The 22301-nt window shown below is 37.6% G+C and overlaps 2 protein-coding genes across 4 annotated transcripts in view; both read right to left on the bottom strand.

Moving 5' to 3' along the window:
* LOC128541539 (caskin-2-like) overlaps positions 1-10290 on the bottom strand; it is a 74565-nt gene extending 64275 nt beyond the window's left edge. For all 3 annotated transcript variants that reach the window (XM_053512006.1, XM_053512007.1, XM_053512008.1), the window contains exons 1-2: positions 10119-10290; positions 6285-6626 (exon numbers count right to left, since the gene is read on the bottom strand). In XM_053512006.1, coding sequence (XP_053367981.1) covers positions 6285-6378 — 94 coding nt within the window. In that variant the 5' untranslated portion in view covers positions 6379-6626; positions 10119-10290. The remainder of the gene's footprint in view (positions 1-6284; positions 6627-10118) is intronic.
* A 2800-nt stretch (positions 10291-13090) lies between these two features.
* On the bottom strand, positions 13091-21783 carry LOC128540905 (alpha-N-acetylgalactosaminide alpha-2,6-sialyltransferase 1-like). Its single transcript, XM_053510898.1, has 9 exons — positions 21490-21783; positions 21048-21333; positions 20801-20963; positions 19128-19296; positions 18884-19022; positions 17115-17218; positions 16433-16516; positions 16172-16271; positions 13091-13803 (listed from the first exon to the last, which is right to left on the bottom strand). Exons 1-9 carry the CDS (start codon positions 21582-21584, stop codon positions 13618-13620), a joined length of 1326 nt encoding a protein of 441 aa, XP_053366873.1. The 5' UTR covers positions 21585-21783; the 3' UTR covers positions 13091-13617.
* Positions 21784-22301: the final 518 nt, after the last annotated feature.

Here is a 22301-nt window from a genome sequence, read left to right as displayed (position 1 = left end):
TTCCTCTAGTGCATGGAGTAGGCAAGGTCGGTCCTAGAGAGCCGCAATCCTGCAGAGTTCAGCTCAAACCCTAAACAAACTCAACAGAACAAACTAATCAATGTCTTCAGGATTACCATAGGCAGGTGAAGTTTGCTTCCTCCGCCCAGAGTTGGAGCTGAAATCTGCAGTCCTGCAGCTTTTTAAGACAGAATTTGCCTACCCATGCTCTCATGCAGCTAGAACGCCACATCTTCAGGTGACGACTAAAGACGCGTTTGTTTTGTTTTTTAGGTATTTGGGTCAACTTATGCAAGTCATACGGGAAAAGAGCGTTTGCCAAATGCCTAAATGTAACTCTTAATATAATCATATATTGCAAATGAGTGTTTTGATGTGTAGATTTATACCTTATAAATCACAGCAAAGTCTCTTTCTATTCCACAACCCACGATTACGAAATGCGAGTTCAGAGTTCAGAGAAAGTGAACGCTTATGCAAGACACTGTAGTCATAACCACGATATATTCTATACCTGAATGACTTTCATGATATGAGTTTTAGACTATATGTCCGTGAATACTTTCTCTTTTGTATTACACTGGAGTTTTTTTTTTTTTTTCCTGGCCTACTTATGTTTACCTGGTTACATAACAGACACAAAAGAAGAGTGTGTATAAATGTCATAAAGCCTCTATCTGGAGTATCATTTGCAATAACATGGGAGAAAAGTAAAGCTGAAAGGCTGACGAGGATCAAAGCAACAGAGCAACAACAAAAAGCAACTTCGTGCAGATATTCGCCGCAGCGACGCTGCTTTTCCCACAGGACTCCAATCATACGCCAAATAACATGTTTCTATAATAACACTGCTGAGAAAAGAGCCACGGAAAAAGCCTATGCAGTTATCCAGAGTTAATTTACCCTGTAAGGTGCCTTCGCTGATGCTCGTATTCTTATCTGTAAAAAGACAGCATGAATTGGAAATGGGGGCAATCAGAAAATATATGCATGCCAACACGTGCTGTAGCTAAAACTGTACCTTTTTATTATGAGCTCCTGCATGAAAAACAGGCTTTTAAACAGGATGCAGTGATGTGAGAATCTGAAAAGTGATGCTAATATCTGTAACAGACATTAAATGCATCACTGAATATCCTCCAATATTATTCCAGTGCTATTTATTATACTTCCAAATTATTAACTGCTTTAGAACCCAATCTTGCTAATTTTCTCATTTCTTTACTACCAGTCTAAAGTTTGCACACCCCTTCTAATTCCATGCCCTTTCCTGATTTTTAACTCTTTCTACATTGTAAAATAATGCTGAGACCGTCCAAAATTAGCAATAATCTCCCTTAAACAGGTGATATTGAGATGTTTCTGCTACTTCTGCTCTTCATAACGGCTCTAATCTGAGGTGCTGTTTGTTAATTGGTGATATCCGAGACTGGTGACTCTAAATGAACGTCTCCTCTGCAGCAGAGCTCAGTTTTGGTCTTGCTTTCCTGGGAAGGTCTTCATGAGAGTCAGTTTCATCATGATGGCTTTTGCAAATGCATTTGACACAATATGTTCTTGCAGGACCTGTTCTAGGACAGCTGGCCTTTATGTGTTGTTGTTGTTACTCAATTACTTAAAGCAATTTGTTAACTGACAGTTTTTAAATCTCCAGTATTGTTCTACATTGTAGGCAATAATTGACCTAACAAGAAGCATTAAATTTGAAGGTGTGTCCAACCTTTTGACTGGTGCTGTTTATTTTTCTTTGAGGCAGGAAACATTGAAAGGCAAAATGGCTTTTTCAGAGCAACTGTAAAACATGTGGTTAGGCATCTCCCCTTTTGCTCAAATTGTCTCTTTTTATGAAAGAAGATCATTCTTGGATCCGAGATCCTAGACATCTGGTTTGCAAGACAAACCTAAATACATTATCTGGGCAAAAAAGACGTCACTGTCTAGAAACTGTCCGGGAAGGATAGTGCTGAACTACCATGACTGGAGATCACTTAAACGCCTGGTGGGGATGCATCTTTAAAAAAATATATATATATATTATCCACACACATACGCAATGTAATGAGATCTCACAGGATTGGGACTAAACTGCTTTGACTCCATAAGAAAACCACTTGGCAGTAAGACTCATCAGAAATTTAGGCTGTTAGGGAGCATAAAGATTGGAATTTGTGGCAATGGAAAAATGCATGTGGTCTGATAAGTCCAGATTGCCCTATTCCAGAGGTAAGAAGGGAAGCACATGAAGCGATGCTCCCATCATGCATAGTGTCCACTGTACATGCCTCTGGAGACAGTTTTATGATCTGGGGTTGCTTCAGTTACTCAGGTCACGACTCAGCAACGTTATGTGATGACCCGAATGACCAGCCGATGACCCGAATGAGCTGAGGTTATCACATCTATGGAGTTTTTCTTCCCTGACGTTGCAGACATTTTCCAGAACTCAAACTATGAAATAGTGGTTCTGGGAGCATGAGGAATCATTTTCACACATCAATCAACCAACACACTGCACAAAGTTAAAGGCTTTTGCACAAACTCTTAGAGTGTGTGATGTCTCCCAAGGGTTTATGTAAAGGGTAAGTTGGTAATGGAGTGGTAGAGGCAGTATTGAGACAAAGCCCTGGACTGACTCACAGAGGGGATTCCTTAGTGGCTTGTCCATCTGTTCTGAAAGCAATGAGATTAGGATTAAAGATGTACACTCAAACTCATCTGGGTCGTTTAAACCAAACAAATCATTTTGACAGATTATATTATTTTCTGTTCTAAAAAAAATATGCATGGAAATGACAGAGCGATATCTATTCACAAAATGTTATCTATATAAATAAAAGAAAGGTTTCGTCTGTACATTAGTCAGAACTCGCTCTTTCAATAATGTCTTTATGTTTCATAAATTGGAGGAATCCAGTCTCAGAAAGATTTATGTCTGTATGTCTGTATGTCTGTCCAGCCGAATTTGTCACAGCATTATGTAAAAGTGGCAGAATTTAATGAAACTTTGTTTATTTAATCCTGCGCCATTAATTAGATCTAAATGTTGAGTAGAAGTGAGGTCATGAGCAGTTTTTGTTCCTGATTACCTCAGACGTTTTTTTTTTTTGGCTGAATATAGCGCTTTTGATTGTGTAAAGCTGCTTAGCAACAATGACAATTGTTAAAAGTACTATACAAATAAAATTTGAAATTAATTTGAAAGTGGCTGTGTCTATACCAGTCACTCAGCAGAGCCAATCAATGTGATAATTAAACCATGAATACACAAAGCATGCCGAAGACACAGAGACAACCGTAATGCACCTACAAAGGCCTAATAAATGGACAGATCAAAGTATGTTTATTCTTCCTGTAGGAATAATCTACAGGGAGTCATTTAAACAGGAAGTGTATAAGTTCAGAAGTTCCACTTAGCCGTAAGATACTCAACCTACAACCTACATTAATACTTCTTTGTATTAATAAGTTAGAGAGAGACAGAAAGACAGACAAACATGTATAATAATAAACAATAATAATATCACTAATTACATTAACGCTGATCGGATTATATTTAGTTTTAAGCTTTTAATTATTTCTAAAAACTTTTTCTCATCAACGACGGGTACTAATGCCAGTAGGAACTAAACATGCCTTCTTTCCTTATTAAAATCTTAGCTTTAAGCAACATAAACCCAAATAAAGCGAGCAAAAAAGTCATCATCAGGATGTTACACTATACGTCCAAAAGTATAGCTGAAAACATGCTGCGACACCCGAGTACACAGCAAGCTCCATACGGACAAGGTGTGTTAATGTTCAGTCACTGCATAGAGCCCTGACTGAACATTAGGGTTTGTCTTAGGGATAAACCCCCGGGCCAGGGGTAGCTTAGTGGTTAAGGCATTGGACTACGGTTCGGAAGATCCCAGGTTCAAACCCCACAACCACCAAGTTGCCACTGTTGGGCCCTTGAGCAAGGCCCTTAACCCTCAACTGCTCAGATGTGTAATGAGATAAAAATGTAAGTCGTTTTGGATAAGAGCGTCTGCCAAATGCCCAAATGTAAACCTTCCTGACCCAGCATCAGTCTTGTAGCTTAATGAACACAGATCTCCACTAGAAGAGTGGAGCGCATTATAAAAGCAAAATGTAAAAGGACTTCCACGAGTATGATGGTTGGGGGTTCAAATAATTTTAGTTGAAGTGTTAAAGCCCACAGCTGAGCTAATTTATGCCGTTCCATCTAAAATAATATGCTCAGTAGTGAATTTTATCGGTTAGGTTCCTCTTTGTCCGAGGTCTGTATGGAAATTGTAGAACCATATGGGAATATGAAAAATACAGATATTTCCTAAAGATCTTTAAACAGATTCTCGACCACCTTTAAAGCGATTGTGCCAGACTTATTCTCGCTGCCCTCATCGCGTTATCTCTGAAAGCCTTCCTAATCATCTGACCAGTTTAACTTTAACACAAACTGTTCTGCATAATCCTGGCTCTACTCGCTCTACAGTCACACACTACACGTGTTCACTCACCACCATCTAGCGCCCCACTGACCAGTACAGAGAAGTCGGCATTGTTCACGAGTGCGCGTTCCAGTCCACTCGCCTTGGCTGCCAGGTTACAGTGATGTCATGCAAACCATCCTCATTCTATTAGCAATAGCTGGACTTGTATGCAGTATAATAGTAAATAATGATCCAATTATCTAATTTGACAAATATCAACACTGAATTTAATATTGCAATACCAGCAATAATTATATAATAAGAGCAATAGCATATATACATATTTTGTTGTTTGTTTGTTTTTCTGCATTATAGGAGCTGTTCTGATAAAGATTTTCGCCCACAAATTTATTTATTTCTTTAATCATATTTTAGCTCAGATGCTAAAGGTACCCTGAGGAGCTCCGGTACGCTGCAAACCAAATTATATTCTAAAAAGCAAGGGAATAATGATAGGGAAATTACAGTGTGTGTGTGTGTGTATATATATATCCTTTCACACACTTTCTTCCTTTGCTATACAATATTGGATAGCAAAGAAAAAAAAGGAGAAAGAAAGAAATGTCAGACAATTTCAGACTAGACAAGTCAAAGGATTCATTATGAATTAGATTGATGATTGATTATCATCTCATATTAAATACACCTGTCTGTAGTCAAGATTCTCATCTTTCTTTTTCTTTTGTTTTCCAGAGAAAACTGAATTACAGTTCTCTCTTCCAGAGAACCAGATTACGAAGTTAAAACTCCCAAACAATTCAAAGACCTCTTGGGAGTATGTGCCGTTGGCATTTAATCATTATGTAATTAATGTTTTGTTGCATCTTTTGCAGAAATTTCACCTGGTCAGCATCCAAAGAGGAGGAGAAGTGTGCGACTGGCCGTCTAAACTAATTAGTAGAGTTCATCGGGAGTCAGCTTTTTTTTGGGGTGTTTGTTTGTTTTGTTTTTTTATTTGTCTTGCAGGCAACAAGGACAAAATTTGGCTAGTGCCGATTATGCACAGCTCGGAGAACTTCCAGCAGGGGCAGTAAACATGAGAAAATAAAAAAATAAATAAATTGTGATACATTTAGTCACAATTCTGTTGTGTGGCAATTTTTTATTATTAAAAATAATTTTAATTTATATTTGTGTGCATTTGAGGTGGTAAAATGTTGCAGCTTGTCTAAACTATTCACACACTAGCAGGCGGCACAGCATCCTGTCCTGCGTCTGTTTAAAATTGTAATAAGTTCTTTTTTTTTTTTTTTTTTATTTAATCAAGATGTTTATAAAATCGTGATACTTATGGAGTTGCAATGCAAATTAAATCGACACCTAAGTATCATGATATCATCGTATTGGGAGATCCCTGGGGATTCCCAGTCCTAGAGGGCAGTAGAGGAGCAATAAACATCACAACCTTTTTCAGTCGTTAAGGTTAATGCCTCTTAATACCAACACCCATATTTAGTGGTTTAAGCTTTTTTTTTTTTTTTTTTAAGCTTATTTGCAGGACGTCTAACATAATGAATTTCATCATCATCTGATGTGTATGAGAAATGCTCTAGCTAATATCACTACAATTCTTAGTCTGGAAAATAAATAAAAAACAACACTATAAATGTGATTTATCACTTAACAGAAATGCTGATGCTATGAACTGGACATTTAAGATACCAGTTTTCTCTGAGCGACAATTTCTTTATTATGCTGTACATCTAGATAAAATAATACCCATAAAAACTAATAATACACAGTTTAAGCCTTTTCTGCAAGAACACACCTTTCGAGGTGTCAGTCACTTACTATTTCGGTTGGCCTTGGTCTTGGCAATGAGTTTATGGGCAGCGAGAAGATCTCCATTCTTCACAGCCAGCAGGAGGTCCTGCTCTTTCCCCATGGCTGCTATCCAACCCTGACGAGTTATAGTCTCACTTCAGACATGCATGATCTCGTTTCTCCACAACACGCAGCATGTCTTTGCTTCCCAAGCATCACGTTAGCAGTTAATTCCTTAAACACAGGCAATTTATATCCTCAGCTCTTGTTCTTTAGACATCCTAAACATCGTAAGCAAAATTTTCAGCTACATCCATCTTGTTTATCCACAGTAAAGACCGGTTTCAATCCTGAAACTTGCTGACGATTCTGCAAAGTAAAACAAAAAAACACACAGAGTAAGGCATTAAAACTGTAATAATTGACTTTCCTCAACATTTAAAACCTCTAATCTGAGTAAAATACCTCTCTCCCAGAAAAGGGCTTAATTTTTAGGACTGACATCAAGCGTACAATTTTGTCCTTTTCAAGTCCAAGCACACCTCCGAAAGGTAAGCGAGAGCCTTGTGGCCTTTCATTAGCAAATTCAGGACAAAAAAAACAAAACAAAAAAAAAGGGCAGGTCTGGGTGGAGGTCCCTGAAGATGGGATCAATAACCTCGTCTTTAGAAAAAGTCACTTGAGAACGTTTGATTGAGGGCTTGAAATAAGAACCAGGTCTAAGAGTCTCATCAGGGTTCAGTTATATGAGCAAGCTATTACAGATTTCACTCTACAGTCTGATGTAGCTTCGATGGGAAAGCATTACCTCTACACTCTTTTCTTGAAGATCGCATGACTGATTCATTACAGAGACAGATTAATTGAAAGTTATGAGCATCATTTTGTTATCGTGAGTTTTCATAAAACTGTGAAAGTGCACTTCACAACTACAGTTTATATATTTCTATTTTACTTATATTTTAACTTTGTATAATTATTTTTTATTTACAAATAATCTTTTGTAAACTTGTACATTACAATCTAATTCATTTTTTATTGAAAATTGTATCTTTAGTTTAATTGTATTTTCTAATCTATTTTTAAGTAACATCTTTCTATTCTATTTTATCTTTACATTTTAGATCACAGACAGTCATATAAGCATTTCACTGCATATCATACTGTGTATGATTGGGTAAGTGACAAAAAAAAACTTTTAAAATAAAAAAAAACTAAATTAATATATATTAAATATTATATTGAATTCAAGTCAACACTGACATTATGATACATTATGAAAAAAAATGTGAGATGGCATTTGAAACTAAAACAAAAAACATACAAACAAAAAAATTAACCAGGGAGAGGATAATAATTCAAAAAAATCCTTGTATTTTTCTGTAGAAAATTAAACGTGAAAGTGTGAAAAATACATAATGTGAGAAAATCACTTAAAGAAAAAACGCACTGCAAGAGAAAAAAAAAACTCATGAAAAAGTCCTTAAGAATATCATGTGTGAAAATAAAAATGTATGTGTAAAATATAAACACGAAAAATATATAAATCTACACAAATCTAAACAAAACAGAAATTCTGGTTGTGTGGCCAATGTTTGCACAGGTAGTTCCCTCGTCACAGCCGTGTCACAGACGGTCCTCACTAAATGGATCAGTAGGCAGCATCATCATCTTTCATGTCATACTGTATGGTAGGAATATTTTTTTTATTTAATTACCCGTACATCATTAGGTAAATGTACGTGGGCAGAGCCGTGGGTAAACCTCTAGCAACAGGGCTCGCAAAATTTCAAAATCCCGTGTAGCCCTTTGGGCAGGCACTCTTCAGTTTTTGATAGACCAAAATAAATTTAAGTAGCCCAAATAAAAAAGAGATTATTTTTAATGTATAATATTGTAAAGGAAACAAAAAAAATCAATAAAAAAATTGTTAAAACACAAATTACAACAACTTTATAACATTTTAAATCATCAACTCAAATATTTGGTTCTAACTAAACAGCAATTTCTATGAACTTGTAAGAACTGTGTAGAACATAAATCAGTCTGTGGCAGGTTCTGAAATTTCCACTGAAGTCACAGATGAGTAAATGCCACTCGACGTTGCTTTTTGAAGTTTGCAAAGACTGCTGAATTTCGCCAGTTTACTCTTTGCAACATAGTACGCTGTTCTAAACTGCTTTTTCAGGACTTTATTGTGCTTGATTTATTTTTAGTATGTTTTTTGCAATTGGTGTTTATTCTGGGAAAGGTGCTGCAGACTGAGCACCAATGCATGTCATGTGATGCAGAGATTTCTCATGGGTTCTGATGAGGTCTTTTCTAAAATTATTGGTCCCAGTGATAAAGGCGCTTGTTGAGTCAGAAATCGAGGGAAACTTATGACACACCCGGCAGAACATTGTTATTTAACTTGTCATATTTCAGCCACAGAAATTCTTTTGTCCATGAAACCAAAAAGTTGCGTTTTTTTTTTTTTTTTTTTGCCTCATGTCTGATTTGTCATAACTTTTCCGCTTTGTGGTAGGCTTTTCTTTGGCTGTCCCTTCCTCACCCTGACCTGTTTTATTTGGCAAAATTTTTACACACACATAACGGTCAGCGATTTTCTCGATTTTCAGCGAAGTTCTCTGCGCAATCAACCTCTATTACATGTTTGAGCTTGCAGCGGGAGATTTCACTTGTCACTTTTAAATAGTAAGTTAATGAGTGACACAACAATGTCAGAGAAATTGGTGCACAATTAATCCGTCACTGACCAATGAGTACTGCCGCTCTCTATATACACAGTTTACGCGATCACAAATTCAAAGTAAAAAACAAGCACGAATTCAAACGCAATTTTAATATTTCACATATTGAGACAGTGGCTCATCGATGCCTGGAAATGACATAATATATATATATATAAATCATATGAGAAAACTGCATGGGGAAAAAAACAAAAGACATAAAAAATGAGAGGAAACAAGAAAGAATCACACACATAAATACTCACTCACTCAGTCATTCATAGTCTATACCACTTTATCCTGTATACAAGGTCGCAGGGGGGCCTGGAGCCTATCCCAGGGTACAACCTGAACCTTACACACAAACATACACACACTATGGGCAATTTGGGAAGAGCAATTAGGCTAATCTGCATCTGTTGGTACTGTGGGAGGAAATCTACCAAACACACAGACCAGAGGCAAGAATCGAACCCACAACCCTGGAGGGGCGAGGCCACAGTGCTAACCATTACACCACCTAAACATAAACCTAAATGAATCATTGGAAGTGGCAAAAAAAATGATGTGAGGAAATCACACGTGTAAATACATGCATGTAAGAATAAATAAAAAACAAATTACGTGAGAAACACAAAAACCAACAAAAATAAATCATAAGGAGAAAATATAGTGGCATAAATAAATCAAGGACATGAGAAAATCACGTGGGGGGGGACTTAATTTAGGTATGGGATTAAATTAATAAAACAGAAAAACAATACATGGGGAAGAAAGTTAACTAATCACGTGAGAAGATCACGTGTGGATGTGGACGGGGATTAAAAAATATAAACACATGGACAAATAAATAAAAACACACAACATGTAGAAGAAAATGTATCTAAAACAACGCGCGTGTAAAACTTCACACGTGACGGTTGGACTGAGCCTTTGATCTAACAGTTACTTTGTTGCGTTTCCATTGAAACATCGGAATAAACAATCAACCAATGACGTTAGAGGGCTGAAGGACACGAAAAAAACTTACTAGGTGTTTGTCCCAGGACAGATACAACCGCGTACGTGTACGAGCGCACACACACACACACACACACACACAAAAGGTGTTTACCGACTGTAAACTCACCGCGGGCCATGAAGTTCGCGCAGCTTAACAACCGAACAGTAGAATAATAATACTACTAGTTAAAGGTGAATAAAGTCCCGGGATCTCGGTCTCGTCTTCCCTGCTACCGAACACGGAAGCGAACTCCGGTAGCGCGTGAACGTGTTTGACACTCCACCGGAACGCTCGCGCGAGTCAGCGGAGACGCGCGCGCTCGTGCCTGCTACTTTGCTCCGCCCACACACACACACACACACACACAAAAGAAAAGCCCTCAAAAGACAACTCTGGCTGGAGGTAGCTCTTAAAGCTGCATGCTGGAGACATCAGAAACTTGGAAGAACAAACAGAAAGATTAGTTTGCACTATTCAGTTATATCATTCTTCCAAGATCCTAATTTATTCATCCATGCATCATGGTCATGGATATGGTATAGTGGTTAGCACTGTTGCCTTGCACCTCCAGGGTCTGTGTTCTATTCCCGCTTTAAGTCTGTTTGCATGTTCTCCCTGTGCTTGGTGGGGTTTCCTCCATGCACTCTGGTTTTCTTTCCCACAGTCCAAAGAAATGCAGATAAGGCTAATTGGTGCTCCTAAATTGCCCGTAGTGTGTAAATGTTGGTCATACCCTAGTTGTAAAAATGGATATAAATAGAACAGTCACCATTAGCCTCCTTAGTCCCTAATTGGATTACAGTATGGTCATGTGTCCACTTTATTTGGAACATCTGCTAATTAATGCAAAGATTTCATTATACAATCAAGTGGCTAGTGTCTAATGCATGAAATTTCACAAATCACCTGGGGCATTGGTGGCTCACTACTTGGTTTCTTGGCTGTCATGTGGAAGGCCAGAGTTCAACTACTGGATGCAGTGCCAGTCCAAAGTATGGGAGGGTTGCATCAGGAAGGGCACCCAGTGTAAAAACCTGTGCCAAATTGTGTGCGGAATAGATGGTCTGCTGTAGCACCCCCTCGATGGGAGCAGCCAAAACGAATCATCCGCACCGAGCTCCTTGACCTGCACTCGACCTACTGCAAACAGTGCTGGACTAAGGCCAGGAAGATGGTGAAGGACCTCAGCCATCCCAACAATGGACTGTTCTCTCTGTTGCGGTCTGGAAAGCGATTCGGCTTCCTGAAGACCAATACAGGGAGATTGAGGAGGAGCTTCTTCCCGCAGGCCATAAGGTCTCTCAATCACAACACAATACAGGACTAATATCATCTCTTTTACATCCAACACTGACTGGGCATTCATGGCCACTATGGACACATTCATGCACACTTTTGCACTATATACTTATACTTTCATTTATGGACCACTGCACAAATCACTTTAATAATAAGACACTCTAAGAAGTCACTTTATGCATATTTGCACACCTCAGCCATTTCCTCATTTCTGTTGTACAGTTTTTATTTTATTTTACTTTGCACCGTATATTTTACTAGTTAATTTCATATTTTTTACCATATTTCTTTTATTGCAATATATCTTTATTTTTACTTGTACAGTATATTTTACCAGTTAACTTTATTTTCTAACGTATTTCCTTTATTCATATTTATTTCCTATGTTTAAGCTTTTATTTTAAGGTCACTGGCAGTCGAAAAAGCATTTCACTGCATATCGTACTGTGTATGACTGTGTACGTGACAAATAAAATTTGAATTTGAATTTGAATTTAAAATACTAAGAACAGCAAGTCAAAAGCTTCAGATCATCTAATCATTCATTTTCCATAAGCCTTATTATATACAGGAAGCCTGGAGCCTATCCCAGGAGACTTCCGGCATGAGGCAGGGTACACCCCGGACACACACACACACACACGACAGGCAGTTTGGGAACACTGCATGTCTTTGAGTACCAGAAGGAAACCCCACCAAGCACGGGGAAACATACAAACTCCATTCACACACACGTACACTTGAGGCAGGAATCGAACCCTAGACCGTGGATGAATTAAACTACAGGTCAAACCACTATGCCACCATGCCACCTAGCTTAAAATAATATTAATACCAAACAGCAGAATGTTTTTTTTTTTTTTTTTTCGGTGCATGATGGGCCGGTTTGAAACTGTCAGTTTTACCCAGAATGATGTAAGAAACAACAACAACTACAACAAACTAAACGTCAGCATGTGTTCTGTAAGTGGGACTGACTTGCTGATAAAAGAAGTCAGAGGAAAAACACCAACTGGTTCAAGCTGACAGGAACTCAAATAACCACTCTTTGGAACCAAGGTGAGAAGAAAAGCATCACAAAAGGACAAAAATAAAGGGGTGTGGCCTACTTTTTGTTAGATCTTCAGTGAAAAATTTCCTGGAAAGCTGATGACTGGGTATATGTCTTCTGGTCTGATTAATCTTGATGTCTGCTTTCAAATGTGTTAATAGTTTAGGCTGCTGCTGCTGCTGGTGGTGTTTTTTTAGTTACACACCAGACCACTTAATACCAATCATGGGAAGGTCACAGCTTTAATATTATTACTGAGCATGTGCTTTTCTTTATGGCCATGATTTAGACATAATGGCTACATCTTGTGTGATAATGCACTGGCAATTATCTCAACACTAAGTTTATTATTTGCTTAGACAGGTCAAATGTATTTGCATGCTTTCACACATCCTGCATTATCTGGAAAAACCAAATAAGCAAGTAAATAAATAAAGAGCCACCATTTTTGATACTACAACCTGAGCGCCCTCTGCTGGCAGAAATCCACAATTACTCAATTTCACAAATGTGGGAAGTTTCACAGACTTTTAGATAGTTATATGTACAACTTTATTTTGTTTATTCTGTGAATATTATATAGATATATTTACAGTACCAGTCAAACATTTGGACACAAGTTTGCATTTATTTACTGCATTTACTAGAACAACTTTTTCTTTTTTTCTAGAATTTTTTTTTTTTTTCAAAACTATGAAATAACACATTTGGCATAAGATAATTAAATAAAACCAGCAACACCAACAACAACAGTCCGTTGGTATTTTAATACATAAAGGTCAGGTGTTCTAGAACAGTTCTGGCAAGAACAATATTATCAAGTGCATTTGCAAAACCCATACAGCTCCATCCCATCCATGATGAAACCACTGCAAGTTCATTTAGAGTCACCAGCCTCAGAAATCATCAATAAACAAACAGCACCTCAGATTAGAGCCGTTATAAAGGCTTAACAGAGCTGGTCACTCTAAATGAACTTGCAGAGGTAAGTTTTGGTCTTGCTCTCCTGGGAAGGTCTTCATGAGAGCCAGTTTTATCATGGATGGGATGGAGCTGTAAGTAGCAGACACATCTCAAAATCAATTGTTCAAAGTATGATATGATATGATAATATGTTAAAATTGTTCCACATTGTGGAACAAATCCTTCATGACCAACTAATTCTGTAAGTTAAGCCATATTATGATATAAATAAATAATAAATTAACACATTATACAAATACCTAAGTGTATGTACTAAATATTTAGTAATGCATAAACTAAAGCAGTCACAGTCTAGTTTAGGTCTTCATGTCTTTGGTAAAGGTTGATAATTCCGGCATCGTGCAGCTTTTTCCAGGTTTCTATCTCCAGGTCGTAGTCATGATTGACATAAAAAATAACTGGAGTTTTTGTACTTCTTTCAACGTAATAGTTGGAGTATTTCTTGTGGTCTGCAGTGATGAATCCATACACGTCCACCTGACGACAAGGAGAGAAATGAGATGTGTGTTTATCCAAGAATAAAATAAGTAAATGAATAGCGTTATTATTATTATTTTTATTTGTATTATTATTATTATTATTAATAATAATAATAATAATAATAATAAGAGGCCAATAAATGGTCTTAACAGTGAAAAGTACATCCTTCTTCTTTTAATAATAATAATAATAATAATAATAATAATAGTAGTAGTAGTAAGTATATAGTAAAAATGTAATCAAGAAGAAGAAGAATGACAATAAGGACAGTAATAATTAATTTAGTTAGTGCTTGTTGAGTCGTGTCTGACTCTTAGCTACTTCACAGGCCCTCATTCTCCATGTCTTTCTCTCTTGGACCGCTTCTTGAGGTCACGCATTTTAATGTCAGTGTTTATGACATCATTTCCAGCATGATAGATTTTTCCATTGATGAAACATTGTCTGGTGATATTACAGTAGATTTGAGCATCATATCCAGTATGATTCTATTTACGACTCCCACATTGGTATTCCTCCAACACCTGAGTTCAAATGAGTCTTCTGTTGGGAATTTTCCCTGTCCAGCTGTGAAATCCAGTGCAATTCTCTGCTTAGTTTCAGTCAGTGTTCCAGTTAATTATTGATCCAAGGGAGATGTAATCTTGGGCTGACTCGATTTTCTTTCCGTCTATCACAACATGGACTTTGTTTCCTGTTGCTCGCTGTTGTCATGAACTTCACTGTCTTGACATTCTAATTCAGGCCCATCCAGTCACTTTCCTCCTTCACTCTGTGGATCAGTTATTCCAAATCCTGGGCACTTTCCGCGAGCAGGGAGATTCGTATCTTAGATTGTTGTTGTTCTGTCCTCCAATTTTAACTATGATAATTGATTTGTCCAGATCGAGCTTTCTTATGACGGGTAAAAAGAAGCGGGGATAAGATGCAGCTCTATCATACGCTGTTCAGACAGTTCCTCCTGGTCAGCCACAGTGCAGTGCAGTCCACGGTTTGTCATGTTCAACACAGTCGAACGCTTTGGTGTAATCAATGAAGCACATGTATACATACTTCTGGTACTTCCCCATGATCATTCTGTGATTGTCAATGTGATCACGGGTGCCTCTCCCCTTCCTGAACCCTGCCTGGACACCGGGTAATTCCATCCCAATAAATTTCCCTAGCCGCTGCAGGATAATTTTTAATGAAGTCTTACTGATGTGCGGCTTTAGGGTGCAGTAATTAAAGCAATTGCTTATGTCTCCTATCGTTCCATTCTTTTGGCCATTTCCAGATGACTTAGCACAGTGCAGTTAGTACTTGGAACAGCAACGTCTGCAGCGTCCCTGATGGTATTCCGTCTATTACAAAAGCTTTCCTCTTTAGCCATTGTCCGAGTGCCAATGCAACTTCTTCCTCCAGGATGTCAGGTTCAAATTTGGCACAATGATGCTCTCCACAATATGGTTGGGATTCATGTACAGACCCTCCGTGTACTCTTTCCACCTTTTCTTTACTGTTCTCCATTGTTGGTCATGCAATTCTTCTCCACTGTTTCTTGCCAGGCAGTAAACAGCATCTGGATCCATTTTATTTGGGCAAAGAGAATGCAGGTGTGCCTTTCTTGTTGTCCTCTTTTATTTCTTTGCAATGCTCAGTCCAAAACTCTTCCTTGTTACTCCTTGTCAGAAGATGAAATTCCACATTTAGGTCTTCTGGCCTTGTCTCTGTCCCCACTTGCTTCGGCCTGCCTCCTCATTTTGGCTACTTCAATGGTATCTTCTGTCAGCCAATTGTTCTGTTTTGTAGCCTTCACATAGGAACGTGCTGTTGTGTGGTAAAATAATATTGGATGCAATGTCATTTCAGTTACTATCAGCTCTGGGGAACAATTTCCCAGCAAAGAATAGTGCTTTTCTTAATTTTGTCTCCTTAGGATGTAGTCAATTTTGTTCCTAAGGATACCATCTAGTGTTAGCAAGGTATTGAGGCACTGTTTTGGTTGCTTGATCCATTTCTGGCAAAACTGAACAATCTCCAGTTTCGTTCCACTCTCCCAGGCCTCAGTTGCCTGGGATGTCAGGTTCGGCTTGACTTCTATTTTGATGTTTAAATAACAAACATGAAGTCCTTCTTTGATGTTTGGTCCACTGTCAATCATGAATGGTTTGAGATCTTGTTCTGCGGTTTAGCTCCAGAGGCTAACCACAGCTGATCCCCAACACCCTAAAGAGCTTCGGGATGGGACTTTGAATTTGACAATGACTAATTGATGGATTGAATTCTACACTCACTACAAAAAATATTTAGTCCAAAACAGTCATTTGCCTGTCTGAAATAAACATAATATTAGAGATAAAATAAAAGATAAATAAATGCTCACTATATCACAGGTGTGAAGAGCTAAGAACAATGTGAACGCTCCATTGGTGGGTCTGTAGAAATGCCATAATGAATCATTCAGAGTTTCAGATGGCAGGAACCTAAAAAATAAATACATAAATACATTCGTTAATTAAAATTTGTATCAATGTAATATTACTATTAAGAGAAAGCCTTAACTACCTGAAGAACTGTTTTGTTCCTACTAGTCTTTAAAACGTTATAAACAATGAGAAGTGCATCAAAGTCATTTTCTTCAAACCTGTTCCGGATGTATCTTAGAAAGTCAGGATGAAGCACATAAAACTTATCCTCTTGGAAGCGGTTGCTGTAGTACGTCCGTGGTCTGAGTAAGAAAAGCTTCTTTAGAAACACTTTATGGCCATTTATGTAATTAAAGCAGCATGAGAAATTCACAGGTACAGTAGTGACCAAAAGTATTAAGACTTCATGCCATGTATTGTAGCTCACCCAGTGCATAAAATAGGTGATGTCACTAACTAGTTTATGCTAATGTGGCTAAAGAGTTTGGCTAATGAACTGGAAAAAGTGACAAAACACGGCTCAATGGTGCTTAGTTTCTTGGGCCACAGTCTGGGTCATCTCCAGCCCTACAGTACTGCAGATGTCTTTTTGACTGGATGCCTGATCAAGCAGGTTTTGCAGAATAAAGGACTTTAAACTAAATGTTGATTGTTATACAGCAATTTCATTGCATAAAATGATGAATTGATCTTATTTTAATTGTCATTATTAAAAAAGAAATTCAGAATGCCATTAAAACATTACATTTTCCTTTTGTCCACCACTATGTATGCTCAGTGAGTCAGTAACACAAATTGTTAATTAAGCCTACATTATTAATGTTATAAGGCTGTTAAATATTTTCCTGCATGCTTTATGAAACTAGTGAAATAGTTCTGTGTGTAACACTGACATCCTACCTGTATCCTTTATAGTATCCGGTTGTCATTCTCATTTTCTTCAGGATGCCTTCAATCCACTCGAAATCTCGCTGCCCCTCTGGAATCATCACATATTTAATCCCCTTTGGGTTTAAATGAAAACCAGTTAGTTTGATTAGCGTTGATTGTATTACATGATCACATTTACATGAACATCTATGATTACAGTGGTTTAATAAGCTTGTCATACACTATTATATATATATTAAAAAATTGGAAAAAGAGAATAAAAGTTTAATTTATAAGATATACAGTTTGTTGTTTCATGTGTGTTCTTCCATGTACACAAATACGTTATTCGTTATATATTATTATATACGTTAATAGAAAAATTATTAAGATAACTTAATAAAAGTGTAAACGATGGCATTAAAAAAGTATAAATGAAAAATGTATAAATAAATAAAGTGTATTTTTAAATGGAAACACTGAGGGAAAGGTAAGATCCTATTATTTAACCAAACAAAAAAATGACATAAACCATCTTAAGGTGTTGGTGATATCTTTTTTGAAATAGTTAATGTTTTTTTTTAAAATAAGCATGCACGCAAAAATCATCATCATCATCAAACAAACAAATAAATAAATCATGCCTATTCAAATGTTATTAAAATTGTATATACCCATCACATCACATTAAAAATGCCCGCCCAGTATTGAGTAGCGCCCCCTTGTGCCTGCAAATCAACCATGGAGGATGGATTTCACAAGATCTCAGGAGAAGTTGTGCTGTGGTATCTGGCACCAAGACTTCCTGTAATTATGAGATGGAGCCTTTATGGAGTAAAGTGGTCACACAGAAACTTCATCAGACTGAGATCTGGGAAATCTGGAGACCAAGTCAACACTTTAAACCATTCCTGAACAATGTGTGCAGTGTGTCAGGGCGAATTATTCTGTTGAAAGAGAACACTACCATTACAGAATACCATTTCCATGAAGGGGTGTACTTGGTCAGCAACAATGTTTAAATAGGTGGTACATGTTAAAGGAACATTCACATGAATGCCAGGAACCAAGATTTCCCAGTAGAACATTGTCCAGAGCACCACACCATGCACCTCCATGGGTTGCCTTCTTCTTATAATCCTGGGGCCATCTCTTCCCCAGGTAAGCCAGTTAAGAGTTCGCCACACACACCCAGTCATCACTTTATGTGAAAGAAAATGTGATTCATCAGCCATCTTCTTTCACTGCTCCATGGTCCAGTTCTGATGCTCACATACTCATTGTGGGATCTTTCAGTGGTGGACACAGGTCAGCATGGGCACTCTGACCAGACAGCAGCTGTGCAGCCCTACTGTATACCCATGAAGCTGTGATGGACTATATGTTCTGTCTGTTTTCTATCAAGCTTACATTCACATTTTCAATGCAGTACAGCTCACTACAATAGCTCCTTCATGGGCATACTGTAGATCAACAGGCTTGACATAGTCACTCACTACATACATCAGTGAGCCTTGTGTCCCCATGATCCTCTCACTGGTTTACTGGTTGTCATTTCTTAGAGACAGTTTTCATACACACCAGGATCACCAACGAGACCAGTCGTCTAAACATCACAATCTGACAAAAGTTGCTCAGATTCTTACGGATGCCCACTTTCCAGCTTCCATTATATCAACTTTAAGAAATGTTTACTTGTTGAGTAATATATCTTACCCCATTTACAGGGGCCATTGTAATGAGATAATCAATCTACAGTATTAATTAATATTGTTGGGAGGAAATTATGAAGTACCCACCTCATCTTGTGGAATGCTTTTAAAGCCATACTTTCCCAGGACTAGAAGTGATTCTGTTAAAGCGAATGATGTGTGTACATACACTGAGGTTTTATTTCCAACATCTTCCTCGAAGCCTTTAGTGACTGCTCCATTCACTCTAATCAAAACAATAGTTAAAGATCAGCTCAGTATACAAATCCTGTTCACAGGTCGCAAATCATTTGACAGTAAGAAAAGCAGGTGCTGAGGGTACTTCTCTGACCGAAAGACGTAATCATGGGAGTCGATCTCTTTGCCCATTCTGGAGCCGTTGAGGATGCCACTGGTGCCGACTACAGCGCAGCGAATACATCCGTCCACTGAACTATTGGGAACTGGTAAAAGCTGGTAGTGCTTAGGCTTCGGGATCAAATCGACTGACTTTTTGATGTCTTTAGAGAAATGCAAATAATAAGCAAACAAACAAGCTTATTAAAAAAAATTATATTTTAAATATTTTAAAGAATAAAGACAGATGGTCAAATACAATATTCTCTTGTCTATTCTTATAAGTCTTAAAATCTGTTTCAAGGGGGGATCGACATCTGCCCCACACATACTCTCTACTGGTGTCCCACAGGGCTCAGTACTTGGTCCTCTTCTGTTCTCCCTCTGTACCTGGTCTCTTGGTAAGCTTATGCTAATATGCTTGCACAGCTTTTCATACCATTGTCATACTCATGTCTCAACCTGGACCTCTGGTAGACATCTCATCCTGGATGACAGCTCATCAGCTGAAACTCAATCACAGTAAAAATAAACTGCTGTTCATCCCAGGTGATTTATTCCCATGTCAGGACCATGGGAGATCTGATTGTGATCTCCATGGGCAACAATCGGATCACTCTTCAGTCATGGCCCGCAATCTTGGGGTAACTCTGGACAACTGACATCTAGATCAACTGTCATTTTCCCCAAACATGTCTAACCTTACTCACTCTTGTCGCGTTCTTCTTTATAACACCACATTGCGTTTACTCCGATCCTCCAGCACTGCTTGGCTGGTCACACCATCTTTCAGATCAAGGGAGGCATACATCTATAGTTGAGTGTTTTCTGGAACTTTCTTTAGATGTCCATACAGCTGAGTCTCTAGCAATCATTAAACAACGACTAAAGATCCATTTGTTTTGTAAATATTTGAGTTAATCTTCCCAACAGTGTTCGACTGATAGTACCGGACTTAGTTAGCTACCTAGTAGCCAGGGGTACCTAGTAGCCAGGGGTAGCTCAGTGTTTAAGGCATTGGACTACGGTTCGGAAGATCCCAGGTTCAAACCCCACAACCACCAAGTTGCCACTGTTGGGCCCTTGAGCAAGGCCCTTAACCCTCAACTGCTCAGATGTGTAATGAGATAAAAATGTTAGTCGCTCTGGATAAGAGCGTCTGCCAAATGCTTAAATGTAAATGTAAATGTCTAGTAACTAGTGTAAGGATCTTCAAAAGCACTTCCAACTTCAAAGCACTTTTGTAAGTTGTTCTTGAATGTTGGCAGAATTCCAATTTTTTTATGTTACTATCAACAAAAAAATCCAGATAAAATACTTTATATAAAGGTTATAAATTGCATTGCATCAAATGAAATATATGATAAAAATTATAGACCCTTTATTTGTTTGTAAGTGGGCAAACCTGCAAAATCTGCAGGGGATCAAATAATGATTTTACCCACTGGAAAAAATACTCTCCAAAGAGGAAAGAGTGTGAAAGAGAAAAGAAAAAACAATTTGTAAAAAGAAAAAAAAAAGGGTGTGTAAAGAAAAGAGAGGGCAAAGTTGTTGCATTTAAAGATAACTGAAATGAAGTGTTCAAAAGAAAAGAAAGGATTTGTGTTTTGTCTTAAATGAAAAGAAGGAAGTGGCATAGCCACAAACTTGATATTTGATATTTTATACCTGTATGATTGAATTCCATAAACCCAAACGGGTTGTTGAAGTGCGCGAGACGGTTCCATTCGCTCATATTTAGGTGACCTCTGTGGAGCCAAAGCTGGATGTTCCACATTGCGGCATGTTGAAACATTTGTTTTTTGGACTTCTGGAGAGACTTTGAACAGACCTACAGACAGTAATGATGTGTTACACATCACAAAATAGCAGTAAACCACAGATTCTGTTTAGTAAAAGAAAATAAAAATCACACCGGTCGTTGTGTTTCACTGCTTTGCATATAAACATCCTCGAAATCCCATTTGGGGAGCTTGGTGAACTTGTCCTTATAGAGGATGGGAATAGGGGTTATTTCTGTCTGAGGTTTAATCTTTGATGTTCCTAAAGTCACATGATGCGCTGGCACTCTGTTTGTGGTTTTTACTGAAGACAAATTTAATGAAGGTGTTCCAGAAACGGTTATAAGTTTTCTTTTGATTTCTTCATTACATCTCCAAAATAATTTCACTTGGCTTAGAGGAACATCGGCTGCTTGGTATCTTGAACAGGAAAGAGAGAAGAAAAAAAACATGATTCTTCCCGTAAGTAACTCTGTACAGTCAGAGATAAGAACTGGTATGTGTATCTATGAGCTTTATCTTTAACCAGGTACCATAAATCTTAATACACACAAAAACACAAAGACATTTACGTACCTGACCCATTTTACTGGGATCTTGTTCCAAATTACGATGTAAATCACAGCAAAACAAAACAGAAATAAAGAAGAAGAAATAATTTGGCTCCGCATAGTTCAGGTTTGTCTTGGCATAAGTCTTGTTTAAACACAAGGGTGTGTGACGCTGAGTAGCTTTAAAACTGTCTTGATATGAGGAAAGGAGTTGACTACACCAAAGCTAATTATAAACAGGCACGTGACGTTCTTAAAAAGTATTGCTCAGGCTCACTCTTTCAAGGCATTTAACAAGTATATTATATACCTGTGTAACATCATAATATCTATACAAATTTGTCATATACTAATATACAGACCTAACCTATGATTAAGACATAGAAATTAGATTTTGTTAAGACAGATGTTATAAATATATAATAATAGGAATATTTAATAATAGGACCACATACACCGACATGTATCTAGACACTAATTGCTTGTAATTTTCCCATATATTAGTTAAATAAGTCAAAATTCTTATTTTAAAATGTATATATTTCTTAACTGATATGTTAAGAAATATATAAGATCTGACAAAACTGGGAATAAAATTACATTAGTAATAATTAATAGCAGGAACCCACTTGATCCACGTTAACCCTGGAGCACCCCTGGGGTCATATTTGACCCAGACATTTACTTCACCGTTATATTCAACCCACTCACCAAAGTAACGATTTCTTTTTGCATTACAACCCAGTGTGCCCTATGTGAACCCATAACACTGACATTTTGTGGTAACTGACTGAACTAACCTGATTTTTTTTCACATCAATCATGGCTGCTACCGTG

This window comes from Clarias gariepinus, chromosome 14 (assembly GCF_024256425.1).
Source record: "Clarias gariepinus isolate MV-2021 ecotype Netherlands chromosome 14, CGAR_prim_01v2, whole genome shotgun sequence".
In the NCBI taxonomy this organism is placed as follows: Eukaryota; Metazoa; Chordata; class Actinopteri; order Siluriformes; family Clariidae; genus Clarias; species Clarias gariepinus.
Note: the sequence above shows the minus strand (reverse complement) of the source record. Positions and strands in the feature narration are given on the sequence as shown.

What these genes read in the sequence shown, in the direction of transcription:
- LOC128540905 (XM_053510898.1), bottom strand. Translation starts at nt 21,584, where the DNA reads ATGCGGAGCCAAATTATTTCTTCTTCTTTATTTCTGTTTTGTTTTGCT. An exon ending in TCCCATGATTACGTCTTTCG is followed by an intron (nt 19,023 to 19,127) that starts GTCAGAGAAGTA and finishes TGTTTTGATTAG; the next exon opens with AGTGAATGGAGCAGTCACTA. An exon ending in CTAAGATACATCCGGAACAG is followed by an intron (nt 16,272 to 16,432) that starts GTTTGAAGAAAA and finishes TTTATTTTTTAG; the next exon opens with GTTCCTGCCATCTGAAACTC.